The sequence below is a fragment of the Trematomus bernacchii genome, unplaced genomic scaffold (assembly GCF_902827165.1).
Source record: "Trematomus bernacchii unplaced genomic scaffold, fTreBer1.1, whole genome shotgun sequence".
Classification (NCBI taxonomy): Eukaryota; Metazoa; Chordata; class Actinopteri; order Perciformes; family Nototheniidae; genus Trematomus; species Trematomus bernacchii.
Window position 1 is genome coordinate 9,661,451 of NW_022987705.1, and position 18,720 is coordinate 9,680,170.

At 39.2% G+C, this 18,720-nt stretch overlaps 1 protein-coding gene across 1 annotated transcript in view; it reads left to right on the forward strand.

The window, feature by feature from the left end:
- Positions 1–7,947: 7,947 nt before the first annotated feature.
- LOC117490218 (glucocorticoid receptor-like) overlaps positions 7,948–18,720 on the forward strand; it is a 69,508-nt gene continuing 58,735 nt past the window's right edge. Inside the window, exons 1-2 of the mRNA XM_034139840.1 lie at positions 7,948–8,443; positions 10,261–11,480. Of these exons, the coding sequence (XP_033995731.1) occupies positions 10,270–11,480 (1,211 nt within the window). The 5' untranslated portion in view covers positions 7,948–8,443; positions 10,261–10,269. The remainder of the gene's footprint in view (positions 8,444–10,260; positions 11,481–18,720) is intronic.

Genomic DNA, 18,720 nt, shown 5'->3' on the forward strand with positions numbered 1-18,720 from the left:
GCATTTATTTTATTGACTGTAATTACTTTTGGCCTGAATGTAGGTCATACACTCATAGTAGCATGCCAAACTGTGAGAATGTTAAAATGATCGCTTTCATCAGAATGTCAGTGAAATATCTTAAAAAACACATGATTGTTTTTATGTCAGCTATTTCAGCATTGCAAAATCAGCTTATAATTTAGGACATCTACTTCTCTATAGATTGAAAGTTCATTAATAATTGTGATATCTCTGCAATTAATTGTATTAGTCCGTTTTAAAAGGACACTTTTAAAGTGCATTTAAGTATTTTATGGCTTTTTTGGACAGTTCAACGTTAAAAAGAACAAAGAAGACGTATAAAGGTAACAACGGTTCCTGTATGATTAACGTTACTTTATTATTAGGGCTGTCAAGGGCTGGCTTGCCCTGATTATGTTGGAGTGAGTACAGGCAAGCTTTCATAGTTCACTAGAAGTGACTAGGTGTTAAACTTCACTGACTTTAAACATCAAAGTGTGTTTACTGTACAGGTCTTGGAGTATTGCTGCATATTTGAAAAATCATGTTGTAAAGCCTTTGTGTCTCCAGAGGGAGCAGCTAAATCTGATGAATTACCCAAAGTTATTTCACCTGATGAACATTGGTTAAAAAAAGAAAAAAGGATTTTGTGCTAGAATAATATATCTTAATTCCCGTCTGAATTTTGCATTGTTGGTATTGCAAAGTATGGACAAGGAAAGAAAATGCATGGACAAATAAACATCTCTGGTTCTGCTGCAACAACTTTGATCCTTTTTATTTTAGTCTCCAATGTGAGTCTAACAAAAGTCCAGGAGTGAAGTGCTATCATAAACTGTGAAGTATACCCTACCATTTTAATGATCTCAATAGAGTTGAACTGCTGAACAGAATGTATTGCCTTTTTTCTGACTTTACCACAACAAGATCCTTTGGGGAAGCTACAGCCGCTGACTCAACAGGACTGTTTTGAATGTGCAGCAGCAGAAGCAGTAGATTATGTTACCCTTCCAGATGTTTATAATAGTACAGTAAGCGTACCAGACTCATTCCTATCTTTTATGTGTTTACCTGCTCACACAGTTACTGTCTCCTCCTCCAATGGGTGTTTTTGTTTAAGACTTGCATGGGTGCAAAGGTAGGGGGTGGTTTCAGGCTGACAGAATGTATTGTTTGGATGTGGAATACACACTTACTAACTTGTACATGCACATGCAACACATGCCCTTTCAGATGTAACATACAGAAATACAAATTAAGTTTTCTGGAAGAGATTCAGAAGAACAGTCTAATTTTCCTTTTTATTGTTACCCTTGTAAAGCTGGCTTCCTGCTATGATGAGTGGAATGAGTGAATGTCAGCGGCAATACACTTCCCCTCTCTGTCAGTAACTATGGCGCGCAGAGTGAAACTAATTTGTATTCATGTTGATCTGTCCCTCATTTGAACTGTCAGTCTATTTGTTTCTTTTTGACTGCAGTATATCTGATTAAGAGTCACACCATCAGTGAATTCAATGGTATGTTCAGATTGTAAAGAGCACTTCCACCTCAGCTAATCTCAATCCAACTGGATGTCCTGATAAAAAAGGTGAAGAGCAATTTAAAGGTCCCATGCCATGCTTTTCCGGTTATTACCCGTCCCCTTGTGTGTTATGAAGGTTTTTATGCATGTAAAAGTCACAAACCCTCAAAGTACACCCTGTAGCGAGTAAAACTCTAACACAGAAAATACGTGTCTATGCTGTCCCAGAACGCCTCGTTGGAGATTTTCTTTTTCAATTTTTTTCTTCCGGTAACCAAGTTACGTAACGACGACCCCTCCGTGGATTGGTCCAAATGGACCAATCCGTGGAGCCATTACGTTACGTCCGCAGAGCCGTTACATTAAGTCCGTGGATTGGTCCAAATGGACCAATCTGCGGACTTCCTCACACACACACACTCAATCTTTTCTCAGCTGCAGCTCCGCCGATTTCTCCTCCCTGAGACGGCGGGACGCGGCGAGGCTGTGAGTCGGTGTGTGAGCACACACACAAACTCCCAGCCAGGCTGCGGGTGTGTGTGTGTGTGTGTGTTCGGGCTGGTTTCGGGCTGGGTTTTGCTTTGTCTCGCTGTCTCGCAGACGGCCACTGGGCTCATAGGGAGGGGGGGCAGGAGCTCCAACAAGCCGTTTAGGACAGAGAGTGAATACACATACTATACAGAGATGCTGTATGAGATTTTGGAAAATTGCACAATATAAATCTATTCTAGTATACCTCAACAATGGAATTATGATCAGTAGAAATGGCCATGACATGGGACCTTTAACACCTCTTTTCAGTTCTTTCTTATGAAAGGAGATCTATTAACAACCTTGAAATGCGATCAACTCATTAGGTTCATTTTCCTTATATGTGCAATGATGTCAAGAGTACATTCAAAAAAAGGAAAATACACAATACATAATTGACAGGAAATACAAGTAAAACAACAATTTAACAGCACATAATCCATGGCCAACACGTTTGAAACAGTACATACTTTTAGACGTCATTGCATAGTTTAAATGCCACATAGACAAAGCACTATTTGTCCTACATACACTGTAGGTCAATTCAGTTTCTGCTCGACACAACGCCGCGTTGGATTTACTCACACATCAAGCACAACATTGATGAGAAAGATCATTTTATAAGAAGTCTTTCTTGTGAGGAACCGTGAAAAGCAGATGACTATTTTTTTTGACCACGTTTTGGAGCGTCTAAAAGCAAAATGCTAACAAATCCTGGCTGCGATGGTAAACCTGTTCACTCTGCAGTCACTTTGTTGTCAGCTAATTGGTGTTTGTAGGGCTAATCTCTTCTAAAACCCTGTTCTGCCGCTATTAGATCAGATTGCCTTGTCATCTATTGAATTCAAAGGTCACTGTGATCAGTTGACTTGTGTGTAGCTTCGCGCCTTGCTCTCTATGTAAAGCAGATACTAACACTGACATCTGAATCTTTTGACATAACTTTTATTGCAGGGAGACAAGCATATACACATAACTAGAACATCTCTATTGCAGATAGGAGTGGAGTTGTGCTGTGATATTTCCATTGCTTTCGGGCAGAAATGTTGCAAGAAAACAACCTAATGTACGCAAGGGATGTTAGACAAGTTACCACAAAAAGATTATGTAAAGTGAAGTTGGGTTATGTATACATACATATCATGAAATAATATGTGCGATGCTGAATCTGTTTTTAGGCTTTTCAAGTGTATTAGTCAACAAATGTTTTGTAGTATCACATGGTGTGTTACAACTGTTGTACTCTGAGCTTTTGCGCCATAAAACTCTGTTCATAAGAGTTTTTCATATACAGTATTATACAGTATAGTTCACAGTAGTTCTAGAGCTGTAGATTGACATGATACATAATTGCAACCAAAATCATAGTGGTTTGCTTTAAACTGCTATCTAAACAGCTGTGGGCCCGTCTGATGGTGATGGATGACTTTCAAAGAATGTGCTTTTGGCTCAAACACACATTATATATAAAACTGATTTATGGTTAAGTACGTTGAAAGAAAAATCAGAGGCTTGCTACCGTGCTAAGTTATTAGATTTTTAACAGCACTTGTTATTATGCAGAGGTGTTTTCATGTCAACAATAAAGGTAATTTAATGTCATCCTCAAAAGTACAAGTGAATGTGCAAAATGAAAACGTTTTTTGCAGAGTAGAAATATTGCATTATTGTAGAACAACAGCCCTTTAACGTTGTGTTATGATTTTTCTTTTATGTATTCTGCTACAATTAAGTAAGCTTCACACTTAAAAAATGACACTCCTTGTGTGTTTTGGAAGAACATGTGTGTGCTTTATCATGTATTTTAAGCCTTAAGCCTTAGTTAATGTCTCAATAGCATTTCTTTCTGGAATACTACAATACATTTAATACTTAGCTCTGTTTATGGATTAGTTCTGAAAAGCTTAATTTGGTTGAGTCGGAAAGCTTTAAAGTTTTTTTTGTGCAGTTTAACACAAATCCTGATCTACAAAGAGCAATAACTTGTTTTTGTTCTGTCTAGAAATCCTTCCTCGCTGTGTCATTTTCATCCTTCCTCCTACAAGTTTCCGACTCATTGTCTTGCCCAGCTTTTCTCTGCTTCAGAGAAAAAATACCAAAGGGTGTGAACTGACTGTTCTACTTTATAAAAAAAAAATCCTTTCTTCCCGTCTGTACTTCCTTCCTTCCTCACTGAGCTTCCTCCTCCATCTCTGACATAACTCAGTTGTTGTGTTAGATAAGTCCTGCTGTGCAAATATTATGGATCCTTATTTGGGAGAACACTGTGACTGCTGAGAAACATGCTAACTTAGATGTGATCTAGTTCCTTTTTTACACTTTCATTCTTTGACCATAGCTTTGACCAGAAAGTGGACCATAGTTACAATGTAACATTTGTCTTGTGTAGGTCAATGCACTGGCATTTTATGATGCTGTCATAAAACAGCATCTATCTTGATAGCACTCAATACAATGTAGATTACCTTAGATCACATGTGTCAAACTCAAGGCCCGGGGGCCAAATCAGGCCTGTGGTGGATTTAATTTCGGCCCGCAGGATAATTTCTAATTACTATTAGATCTGGCCTTCCGGTATATTGCACGCACACCTTCACTCAATCCTGAGGATTTCCTCAGCTCAGAGCCTGACCCCAAACATTGATGAACTTGCACCCAAGATGAGATGCCAAGTATCTGGCTTGAACTAGCATCACAGAGCAGCACACTGAGTTTAAATGGATGTTTCCTTCTGCACTTTTTCTCTCACGACAACAGGGCATGTTTGTTTTTTTCTTTGAGGGAAATTGTTTTTTTGAAGCTGTTGTTGGCCTGTGGAAAAATGTAATCATAAGAAATGACTCCGGAAAAGCTGCAGATCGAGCCATAAGAAATGAATGCAACTGATTATTTAATGTTTAATGTTGTTTTTATAGGCAATCATTTAAGCTTTGTTAATTCCAGGTTTAATATGTGCAATAAGTTCATTTCATTAAGTTCTGCAATAAACATTGAACCAGTCCGGCCCTCGACTAGTACCGATTTTTTTATTTTGGCCCACTGTGTATTTGAGTTTGACACCCCTGCCTTAGATAATGCTGCTAAACCTTTGCAAACCAAAGTTTATATAAATCCCAAAATACATACTTCATAAACACTACACAGATTTCCAATTAAATGTAATTGCAATAACATGAATATTAATTATTAATTATGAATTATATTAAATTCTACAAAAATCCCCAACTGTATGTAATGATAGAGGGCAGCCAAATCAACAAGTGTCAATGTTTGCAAAATTAAAAAAGAAAAGTATTGATAAGGGAGTAACAAAAACTCAGTTACTGAATGTAATGAATGTCAACACTGAAGACAACATTATTGTTCATATCCTTCACAATAATAAAAACTGCAGGTGCAACAACAGCTATAACGCTTTATATTATAATTTTAATTTGATTTACAGTGGCAATTTAAGAAAAAATTGGCAATAGCTTGAGCCTTAATACTCATGCTGCATCCCGATTACAAAGCAGGGCTTTTTCAAAGGGCCTGTAGGCCGCTCAGCACTCGCCTGTTCATTAGACTGGGTTTGGCAAGTAGTTACCATGCAAGGTTAGAGATTTTAGCAGAGAAGGGAGTGAAAACAAATCTGTTTCCAGACAATTACACAATGGAAATGTCTGCTTTCTTTTACTCAAACTACCTTTATTGATATTGCACTAAAAACTCAAAGAGTTTGGAAATGTGCCCCTTTGGATTAAGTGGAGGGCCCTGGCTGCCTATCAAAAGTTAAAGTCCTGCAGACCCACATGTTAGATTTTAACATGTTTTACCCATGTGTCTCAAACCTTATTTATAAATATGATAAAAGACAGAAAATATCCAAGAAATACATGGAATAAAAATAAATGGCTTTTTAATCAATGCACATAAAGCTGTCTTCACAGCAGCACATTCAATGGAATAGTGTCATTTACTACGAATACAGAGTAAGGTGTATTACACAACCACGTTAACATACTTCTTCATGAATTCCCAGTTGCACGTATGCACATGAAGCACAACACATCCAGTTTTTTTTTTTAAATCAGTAAATAGGATCACCAATTGTCACCCAGCATTAAAAACTCACAGTGTTCCCTGAGATGTTTTGAGAACAGTGTGGATTTATCAGGCCCTGGGGAGCTCCTGCCTCTCTCTAGCCACACTAGCTCTTAATGAGACATCGACATGCACAGGACACACTCTGCTCCTTCTAATCAAATGACTTGCATGGAGGGCCACACCTGCCCGCCCCCCCTTTCCTTTTCCTTCTTTCTTCTTTTGGCTTGTTGGTTTGCATCTTCCTATCTTTGTTTCTCTTCTTGTGCCCGTCTGCACCGCCTAGACTGTTTACTTCCTTTGCTCCCCTATCTTCCTCCTCTTTTTCCTAAGTTGACTCACACTTGAATTACTTATTGTTCTGGTGAAGGTGAATTTGTGTTGTAATCAAGTAAGCCCATGCATTAAAGGGATTGGGACTATATTAAAAGATCATAATTAAACTAGCAAAGTATATTCATGAAGAACAATGTTGTGCCTATCATGGCCTCTCTTTTAAAATATGTTATGTTTTCTTTGTATTTTATAGTTAGTTAATCAACAGAAAATACATTTAGCAATTTTGATGATCAATTTTAGCAATCAATTACTTTTTTATTTAATTTTTTAAAGGCTAACCAAGATTAGAAATCAGTTTTAGGCTTCAAGTTTCAGGACTGCTACTCTCTGTCCGCCTGCCCTTTGACCTGTAAAAACACTGCGCCCTGTTTGTTGCTTCCCATTTATAGCTCTGCTTTGTTGAGAGTGGATAAAGATCTGACCCAAGATATGAGATTCTGAAAGTGCTAAAGGTAGTTTTAGTTCAGGGTTTTTTTCTTGCCTTGACAGGACAGTTTTACTCTGGCTGAGCTTCCTCTTTTCTTCCACAGCTGCCTGTTTTCTTATTATCTCTCAATGTCATTGTGATTCACATTTAAATTCCAACCTAGAACGAACTCTGGATGAATGACAATTACTGTATAATACAAGATGTCAAAACAAACAGGTTTAATATGCCTCGCTGGTATCAACAATGTACCTTCTGTGTCTAAGCGTTGTCAGCAGTCTGGTAGATTGAGACATGCCCAAAAAAGGTTAAATTGTGATAAAATCAGGACTTCTTAACTTAGTTTTTTTTTTAAAGAGTTACATTTATAGCTGGGGGAGTAACAATGACGTATGAAACGTTGGATTCTAATTCAGCCTATTAATTCACGCTGTCAAATCGAGAAAAATAGACCTCCCTCTCCTTTGCATAGAACCTTATCTGACCCTTATCGGACCCCAAATGGGGTTTGAACCTTGAGAATAAAAAGCTAGGTTTTATTTTACTCTCTGGTTTGGTTGATGAAGATCATGTAGCATAACATAAATGACTACCTATTGCTGGGACCTCAGTCGCACCGTGCCCGGAGGTAAACGGTGGGCTATATGCAGACACGTTTTGACAGATTCCCAAGCAGAGAGAGTTTCAGTAGGGATAGGGGCGTTCACCGGCAAGTGTCAAACTAACAGTTGCGTCAATCTCCCACATATACACAGAAGGCGGCAGGAAACCCAGCTAATCTTCCTTATAATAAAAGCACCAAAACTCGCTTTCAAAAACTGAACGAAAAAAACAACAACCAACTAACTCCGTATGTTTTGGAAATCTGATCAATGTCTCTTTAAGATAGTTCCAGATGTTAATGTTACCAGACACATGTGGGTTTAACATGTAACCGCTGTGACAGTTACAACAACACCGCTTTTATTTTGAAAGGACAACACGGAAGTGACCCTTGTTTTCCCGTTAGCTTGACACGTTTCACTAACTGTCCGCCCTGCCCTGCTTGAGTTTGCAGTTGAGTGCGCCAGGGCAACACGGCTGTATTATATAACTTTAATGTAGGCTACTCACGGGTTTAATGGCGCAAGAGCAGAATATCGCGCCGCAGATCTGTGGATTCATTGCGGAATTATCCTGAACTCGAGTGCAAGTGAGCGATTGATCACTTTTCCCTCCTACTGGCGACGTGCGTTAAAAGTTATCGACAGATCGGCGGCACGGCGCACTCGGTGGATCCCGTCAGCTTCAGACAGGTCGGCGTCGTTGTTGACTTTAGTTAAAAAATAGTTGCTATTGCAGACGATGTTTTCCTTCCGTGCGAGGAGAGGGGTGACAACGAATCCATTTGACATTTCACCACGCAACATTACAGCAAGGAAGGTGTTTTATTTGAGTGTGTGACTCTGGGGACATTGCGTTATTTCTCACAATTTTTCCAAGTTGGACTGACAGGAGATGAGATAACCGGCGGAACACATCGTTCTTTCACTACAGGTATGGTCTGTTTATAATGCAACCACTTGGTTTACCTTTGGACACATATCGAGAGAGGCAAACGCTGGTTGTTTCCACTAATGTAGGCCGACGATGTGCGTCCCCGGCGCTGGGTGGTGGGCGCACTGACAGCCCTGCACCGTGCGACCAACTGATTTCACCAACATCGCTCCGAGCAAGCCTCTTATTTTTGTAAGGAACAGAAAGTGTTGCAAATAGTGCCGCTTATTCGGGTCTCCGGTTGTAGGCGTTCGATCAGTGCAATTTCCTATCGCAGCCAACAGGTTGCAGTAATGCCGTAATGATGTGTTGTGCTCTTCGGTGGGAAAGTACAGTAAGCTTTAGCAAGTCATGAAACTCCAAACTTTTTAAAAACTTTGAAATACCAAGGATTGTTTTACCTTCCTAAAAATGCATTACAACAACAATCTCAATTGAATCTCAAAATGAATTTGATGTTAATGCAGTGGTGAAACATATGACCAAAACAATCTGTCTAATTCTCCACCATGGGAGATAGATTTGTTATTTCTATCTATAGAAATAACAAATGTGAAACCAGTGAGAGTCCTACATGACTCTGCATGTCTTTTTACCTCACTTTAAAACACAGAGCAGCAGTAGCTTTTCCAAGGAAGTGCTGTAAACCGCTGCTCATATAGCACCATATAGGCTGTCTTGTATGTGCTGTATGCAACCATGTCTTCTTGGAATGTCATAGCCAATGCTAAAGTCGACAAAAAAATAAAATAGAGTGAATCTGATGTATTGCATTGATCTTAAACTCAAAGGAAATTATGCAGTTGTTGTTACTTGATTTTTTTATTAAACAGTAACTGTTTTTATTTGACATTTACTGCATATAAAGGACTATGATGGACTGTTTTGTCATGTAGTCAGAGACACTGACTTTGAAAAAGATAAATTGCCACAAGTGACTGCTTGCCTGGATACTTATGTTCTGTCCCTCCAGATATCGTTGTTAATGATCAACAGTTAAATGAGTGAGCTCCAGAACTCTTGCACACAGGCTTCTGTTGCAGAGGTTTCTACCACATTATTTGACCTACATACATTTCATATTTATTACACTTCACTAACACTTCCAGTTTTGTAAATTGGAGTTTTGAATTAATTGTTAATTTACTCTCTTTTGCAAAGTGAGATAGGCAGTTATTGGTGACTGCTGCAAATGCCCACAGGCCCCATTGTGGGTTAATCTCTTTCGACAGATGTATGTTGTTGCACACATGCTTGACTGTATCTGGGACTGTCAGTGGCACTGCCTGTTACACAACTTATGCCTGGGCATGTCTCCCACTACTTGATGCTTAACTTGAGTGGAGGGCATAGTTCAAGGGAATAACATGTACATTATAGTCCTTTATGTTATGTAATTGCCGTGGTCTTCATTTTTTTCTATACTGATTTTGCTCAGTAAGGTTTATGCCATGTGTGCTTCTGCCATATTGCTACTGTGTGGGTGTCAAAAGAGGAGATGGCCTATTTTTGATATGGCTGCTGTCATTTTTGACAAATATAAATAAATAAGACATTGTTGTTGGCACAGTCATAGTAGTATATGTAAGCCTTGCACTTGTGCACTTTTAAATGCACCTTAACTCATTTTTAAACGAATGTTATAACACATTACTGTGACAGATCCAGAAGAAATAGCTACTGGGTTATGTATCATCTTACTGCGAATGTATCATCTTATCTGCATCAACTCTGGTTTTATAGACTAACCGTGCCTCTCATCTCTCTCACTCTGTGTTTGTTGTGCACTCTTTCACTTTCCCTCACTATCTTGTCAGGATAAAGAAATGGATCAGGGTGGACTGAAGCGCAACGGTAATCAAGACGACAGCCTGACATTTGGGGAGACAGGATCCGGAGTAGGCAGGGAAACGGGTGACACAGCTGGTTTACTGCTCCAGTCTGCAGGGCACCTGCTCGGTCCCAGGTCTATGCCCCAGCCCATAGTGGTCCCGAATGGACATGGTGTAACCAAAGACCAAGGGAAACTTGGAGGCCTCTTTGATTCTCCTCAGCATCACATCCAATGTGAGGGCTCAGACATGAAGGAGGGTAAGATCACCAGAATGCAGAAACAACACCAGGATAGCGGTGTATTTAACATTGAGGACAACCTGCCGTTGTTGAAACAGAATATTTCCAATCTCAACAGTCCGGCCCGCTCTGTCATCAGCACCTCAGTCTCCTCTATCCTGGGGAATCTCCCTCTGCCTGATCTTTTTCCCCAACACATCAAGCAGGAGGGACATTTTTCTATGGATAAAGACTTGGAAAATTACAGCTGTCACACTGATTTAGATGAGAAAGGCAGTCGCCTAATGGAGGATACTGAAATTTGGCAAGACCTGGACCTTCCTAATTCTCTGCCAGAAATTAGCGATTTTGAGTTGGATTCAGAAGTGGCACACTTGGATAACATCCTACATGACAGCAGGGGTGGAGGCGGTCCTGTCAGCGGCTTGCTAAAAGAAACAAAGCCTCTGGTGGGTAACGGAGTAAACTGCAACAATGTGAACGGCACGGACCAGCAGCACCAGCCCATCCACCATCAGCAGCAGCAGCACCACCTTCTACAGCACCAGCTCCATCTCCAGCCTGCATCTCTGCTCTCCAGCGTTATGATCAAGGAGGAGAAGGATCCTGACGACTCTTTCATTCACATCCGTACTCCTGGTGTTGTGAAACAGGAGAAGCAGGAGAATCCAGGGTTCTGCCAGTCGCAGTGTCTGCAGAGCAGCATGAGCTCTCTCCATGGAGGAAGCTCCATGTCTTCCCCTATGGACGTCGGTGCAGGAGCTTCGTACCTATACAGAGCCAACCCATCCTCCACAGTGGGCCTACAAGACCAGGAGCCTTTTGGCATGTACTCAAACCTGCCTCTGGTGGGGGAGACCTGGGCCAGGGGGAACCGGTTCGGAGAGTCGTCCGGGTTGCAGAGGGGTGACGACGGACTCCCCTCCGCTGCAGCCTTGGCAAGTTTTTCTGTCAACTTCTTAAGGTAAGTCTCATGGAATTAGTTTATCCTACTTTGTTGACTTTTGCATCTGTGGCGGCTTTGGTGTTGGCTCTCATTCATGGAATGTTTGACTTTGTTTTTGTGTGCTCAGAGGTTATTTGCTTGTCTGTAAAATATGTTTAAAAATGTCAGTTGACGGTTATTCATACTGCACTGCAGTCTTAGACAGCTTGGGTCTAGACTCAGCTACTCAGCTAGAGGTTTGCCACCTTTTCTGAACCCAAACATTTTGTCAGAATAATTTGTACATCATATATTCATAACAGAACATGTTTGCAATATAACCGTAAAGACCAAACACATTGGATTGGACTATAATTGTCCACTTTTTTATGCAACTCGTTTGTTGATCAAAGGCATTTGATTATAAAATACGGGAATCACCTGACAGTTAAGAGACAAAGTGCGGAATATGTTCTCCTCAAAATCCCCCAAAATATGTTTGCACTGTGTCTCCAGCATCCACAGAACATATCTGTTCCCTGTCCATGCTCCTGAAATCAAATCAGACTCAGGGTGATGTATCAGAGCACTTCAGTGTGCATTTGGGAAATGAAAGCAGTCGGTTGGTTTCACAGCATTTAGGCTGGCTCTCCACTGGGATTCTAGCACATAAGAAACATCACTTCAATAAGCCCCAAAAAAGAGTACTCAGGTGTTGTTGTATGTTTGTTTGTGACATTTTATTTGTAAGGTAATTGCTAGCACCCCTGGGGTGGAGGGCATCTGGCACTTATTGCCTCCAATAGGCAGACGCAGCAGGACACACATTCCTCCAATTCTCCACATCACATCATTTTAGGAATGCCATGAAAAATAAAATACATTTGTCATGGCATTAGGAATACAGTCTTTTTTATTTACATACATATTGCCAGCAGAGTCAGATAAGAGAAAAGGGGATGAACTAGTTGCCGTGTTACAAGGAGGCAGTAGGGAAAAGAAAGACTGTTGACTAAGGAAGTGTATAAATGTTTCTTATCTTTGGGGATTCCACAATCTAGATAATGTTCTTGTGGTTGCTTAACATTTGTATGTTGAAAAAATATACTTTTTGAAACAATTGTGAAATTGTTCACATACACAGCAACTCACCGTTACTTTACCATGCTCTGCCTTCTGGGATTTTTCTAAATTGTGTTGTAATGCATTGCTTGTTAAAGAAGATATCACAGAGTTACGTAAATGTGTCCTTCCTTCAGTAAATAGTTTACTGAGAAATTAGTTCTGTGAGAAAATCATGCAGCAAGCAAAATGAGAATTGTCTGGTGGACACACTTCAATTCAGCTTGGATCTGATAACAAAACTGGCTGTGAGTAGAACTTTGAAAGAATGAGATTCATTTATGAGCTTTGTGACCATGAATGGGCAGATCACAAGATGGGTTTGATTAATGCAGAGTAATAATGTGAGTCAGTACTGTCTTTCTGAAACAGCCATTTAGGTGTTTGGCTCAGGCTGCTATGTAAACAAGTCAAAATGAACACGGGTGTCAGCTAATGCTATCTCCCTGCTGTCACACTGATATGCTCCTGTGTTCCTCAGCTATTAATTAGACTGTGGAAAAGTCTCCTTGCCATGGTTCATAGGTCTAAACTGTTTGTTTTTCTTGTATTTTTTAAACATATAATAGATAAAAGTAGACTTGAGTGTTGCCACAAACACTGACAAATCTTATTGTTTTGGCCCCTTTCTTTGGTCACTGACACACTGCAAGGGCAAAGCAGATTGTTTTACAAGGTGCACAAGGTAGAGGAGTGATTTGAGGATATGATTATATTTATCTAGTTTAATTGTGGCTAAATCAGTCTGTTTGGTTTATTGTACACACAGTGCTGTTGTGCTTCACACTCTAAGTACATGGGGCATTATCGTTATGCAAATGAATGCTTAAAGCACAGGAGCTGGACACAATATGATAAAATTCAACACAACAAACTAACACCACAATACACTGCTGTATTCCATATACTGTGCATTGTAAGCTGAGAGAGTTAACATGTTGTGCAGTGCTGTTGCATTCCTATATGTGTATGTATGATGTTGAGTATATCTCAAATAAGGAATGAAAACAAAAAATATGACGGACTCCCTGAATACCACGTGAGCATAGCAACAGACTCTATGTATTGAACTGTATATTATCACTGTATACATAGCTGCTCTATGGGAATTCTCAGCACAGTTGGAACACAATTTGGCTCGTTCAGGTTGCTTGGCTCAAGCTTCTCTCGTTATGTAACTGATAATCAAATGGTCTAATGTTGTTGCCTCATGCCCAGGGTGAAATGAGGCCCTGAAAACATTGTTTATTTATGCCTCTTTTTACATGTGCTTTATTTCATTTTGATTAACACACATCTTTCTTACGTAATGCATTAACCTTTAACTGTACAGTACTTAGCATTCAGTATATTGCAAGTATTAATATTTTCATATTAAAATGTGTGAGTCATACTCACGCAACCCTAAAAAGGGTTATAAAGTGTAATGAAACTCTTCTCTGTTGCTATGCTTCATGCGTCAGTGGGTGCCAGAGCAAGACTGACTGCGCCTGACTGTATCTCTGTCTGATTGTGTTTGTTTGTGTGTGTGTGTGTGCGTGTGTGCGTGTATGTGCACAGGGATGTTGGAAGGCCACGTGTACAAATCGGCTCTGGTGTGCTGGTGGCTCTCTGCTTGAACTGTCACTCAGTCTTTTTTTCTTCTTCTTACCAACTCACCCCTGATGGCCCCTCTGAGCTCTCCATATTTCACAGAGGCATGCAAAAATTGTACACGCACGCACGCACGCGCACACACACACACACACACACACACACACACACACACACACACACACACACACACACACACACACACACACACACACACACACACACACACACACACACACACACACACACACACACACACACACACAATCTGGACTATCCTGTTTATTTTTGAAGTAAGGAGACACTCTCCCATGTGTGTACCCAATTAACTTTTCACAGAAAATGTAGCTTGTGTGACATTGAATGCCAAATGATATTTTCTTCTGATCAATAACAAGTACACTTACTGTGTTGTGCCTAACCTGGAGTTTGCTTATGGTAAAGACTTTTTTTTTCCTCTTCATATAACTTTTCAGCCATGTCAACTTTGCAGTTATGTAGATTGTTAACACAGTTATTTACAATAGGCCTTCCTTTGATCTTCTTCTGGTCTAATTTTATTTTATTTTTTTAAAGTTCTACCTGACATGATGAAAGCATCTTAGCATGTGAGTAACTTTAACATTAGCATAAACACAGCATATTAAAGAGGCCAAAACAAGACAAAAAAAACCTGTGCAATATGCAATGTTCTAAAGTGTATAAAATGTGCTCTTAATCTACATTCCCTAAACAATAACATATTTGAAAGACATTTATGTGGCATTTTATTCCAATTGGAATGTTTACCAGTTGATGTCACTCAAAAAAGCAAAACGACTTGACTTTTAATACTGTATGTAGCTGCAACATAAGGTCTTCCTGGATAGACCCCTCAGAACAAAGTGGACACTTTATTCACAGTTTTAAAAACAGATCGGAGGGACCAAAATGTTATGCAGCAAAAATTATAATATGGGTCATAGTGAGGCATTTCAGCACTTGTTAGGCATGTTCCATAAATGAGAATAAGTGGTTTGATAATTATGGTAATTATTATGATGCATTGGATGATGATAATTGCCCCTTAGCTACATACACATTTTTGTTTAGAATTTTTCAGGCTGTCCATCCGGCTTAATTTATTATATTTGCATTATCTTTACCTGTTGTAGCTTGAAACTGTGGGTGACATAGATATTATTTTAGTTTTTAATGACTGCTTTGTAGGTTTTTGTTTCGAACTGTGGGTAGTAATTGACTGAGGTAGCAATGCCCTGAAGCAAAATTGGCTGACTGTATCAGATCATGATGTGTTACAGCATTTGTGAATATGTTTCTAGAAATCAGGAAACAACATTCAAGGTCTGACATGTACTATATTGATAAAGTCAGTTCAATCTAAATCTTTGTAAAACATTTATTACATTTCCATAGAGTGTTTAACAGAAATTACAGTTTCACAAAATATAATATTGTTATACTCTTTATATATTTTTACACCCAGACCTGTAAACTGTTCTTGATAGTCATTTCAAAACAGGAAGATTAACTAAACTAAAGCCAAACTAGGTCAGGTCTGTTGACTCAATTTCCTGCATTTGTAATCTCCAAGATTATGCCAACCTCAATCCACATTGTTTGTTTGAGTTCCTGTTGCTTAATAGGCTTACTGATAACCTTTGCTGTATACAAGGCCACATTTCACTGCTCTTTGCTTCTCACTATGTCTTATACTGTTAAATTGCTTTCTCCTTCTCCCCCCACCAAATTTGTCCCAAGCTTTACATTCACGTGGGATACAAACATGTTAAGGGTTTGGATATGTGCTGTGTACTTGTTGTGGAGTGGTACCATAATGCTATTACTGTTTATCCTGTAGTGAAGAAACCTTACTTTGAAGACTGCCTTTTCACGCTTTTTTTGAGTCCCAAAGGCGTGTGTAACATCAGATTTTGAAAGACATTGTCTCTGACTTGGTTGTCATTGTGGAACTGAACAATCGAAATTATTCCATATTACTAATCTCTTTTTTTAAAGAGGCTTTATACATGCAACCTGTATTAACCACTGTCATGTTTGCTCTGAACTTCAGCCAAGACTGATCCACCAACAAGATGCTCTTTTATTTATTTTTTTATTTTTTTCATTCAATCTATCTCTGCCTTGGTCATTATCCCTGCTATCAGAGCACTACTGTCCTGATTCTTTGATGTAGGCTTTGGAGGGCCAAAGGAGGTCTAAGCTTCGTAGCTGCCAAGCTGTTTCTTTATGAAGGCTGTTTTGGTGGCTGCTGGAATGTTTACTCTGGTGTCAGGTCCCCTGAATATATCCAAGGCCTACAGTATATAACAGACCACATGATGGATTAAACCTCTGTCTGCAGTACAATGGTATACTTTTTATTCACTGAAATACAAAACAAATTAAAAAAAAACGTACTATTATGCATACAAAAGTCCTACAATATTTACTCTTTTGCAAAGCGTAACAGAGAGGTGATGAACCATATCAGCTACATTCTAAAGCTGACATTCATAGTAAAACATGTTTTAAATGTATCTCCTTTTCATGATGTATTTCAAAGACAGCTACACAAAAGTCTCATATAAGGTTGAATACTGTCTGTCAGGTCATCACTCATGTCTATTAGTTGAATTGCCATTTCTTTTTACAATGTCATAGTTAAACCTTAGAGAGAGTTGTTGTTTTTTTCTTAACCTAAGGTCAACATACTAGATTTGTTTAACTTTACCTTTAAACCACATTCCTAGATCCTAAGCATATGGAATTTACTCAGATGTCATGGAGATAGCTAATTAAGTATGGGATTTAGGTCACATGACAGGTGGTTGCATGTGTTATCATACTGTACAGTATGCTTATTTTAAAAAGACACATTAAACAATGTTGTAACTTAAAGGTAGGGTAGGTAAGAATGGAGAAACCAGCTCGAGTAAGCTAGAATTTGAAAGTACACAACCGGAACAAATCTGCCCCTTCCTTCAGACTTCCTTACAGAGCCCCTCCTCCAACACACACGGACGCGCACATGACCAATGAGGGCACGAGATAAGTTTGTGCACGAGATGGAATGCTGACAGGCAGGTAGGCCATCCAGTTATTTTAGCCGGGCCTGCATTATGTTTTCTATTACATTTCTTTTGTGTTCTTCAAAGTATCACTTTATGTGTGCCTCTTTAAAGTGGCCAGAGTTGCCACTTAGGGAAATCTCTGCTCAGATTTACTTAAATTCCACATTGTTTTCACTCACACATCTGCTGTATGTAATGTATACACATTACACCCACATACTGTGCACTATGAACAGACAGAATATGCAATCACATATGCCTCATTGCCCATCATGTGATGGCATGGGGATGGTTGGCAAAGTGAGCTCAAGGCATTTCTTGGTGTAGATTACCAATACTCAGAATAGTACGAGAGCCTTGGTAGATGACTCCAGCAGGATTCTTTCTAAACCCATCCTTGTCAAATGAATTATGATGATGTCCATCGGCATTATGCTTTTAATGTTCTTGAGAATGCATATCTGTCATGAACTTGATGGCCTATGTACCAGTGTAACCTAGCTAAGCATGCAGTAATGGGACCAAGAACGGAGCACATGATGAAGGCAATAATAATCTTTGTTTGCGATGGTAGGTTATTTATTTTTCCCTAGATGCTTTTTCAGCTATGTTCACACGAATTGCAGTGAGCGAGCTTGGATATGTCAGGAGTGAACATATATATATATATATATATATATATATATATATATATATATATATATATGGGTTATAGCCCCGACTGAACCAACCCACTGTACTTCATAAACAGAGGATTGTGCTTGTTATGTTTGGCAACAACTCTATCAGGAAACAGGAAGTGTGGTGTCTAGCAGCTAGATTGGCTCAGTCTGCTGACCCCTTCGCCCTGTTTGGATGAAGTTTGTATTACTGATGCTGTATTTTTATTATTATGTCGGTTATTTTTCTCAGAAATTGTGTCTGATTTGCTGGTCACATAAATCACAAACATATTGTTTGATTGTTTCATTTCCCACTTGTTGTCATTCATCCCTTTTTATAAGGATTATTTTATTTTGCTTTGAGTTCAGTGTGTTGTTAGTGTTACCTTTCTTGACCAATATTAATAACTAATACTGAAGACGTGTGAAAGTGCAGTAGATGTTTTTTAAGGAAAGTTAGTGATTGGCAGAAATAAATAAAACATCTTTGACATTTAAAATCAATCCCATAGAAAGTGAAAGGACACCAAAATGAACAGCAACATCTTAAAAAACACAAAACAATTTCTTTTGAAATATTGCATAAACTACAAACAGTGGCACACATCTCAGGGTTTCCCCCAGGAAATTGGTTTGTGGTTGTATGTGCCTCCATATTTACGAATTTGATCTCCAGCCTCGTATCCTGCAAGCACAATATTTCCCCACGTTTGAACATACATTTGGGCAATAAATTATTAAATTAGAGCTTATCGTGTTATAAAAACATTTGTAACAGGATTTCTTGCAAGTGCCTTGTTTTATTGCGAGTTCTGTAAAGTCTGATGT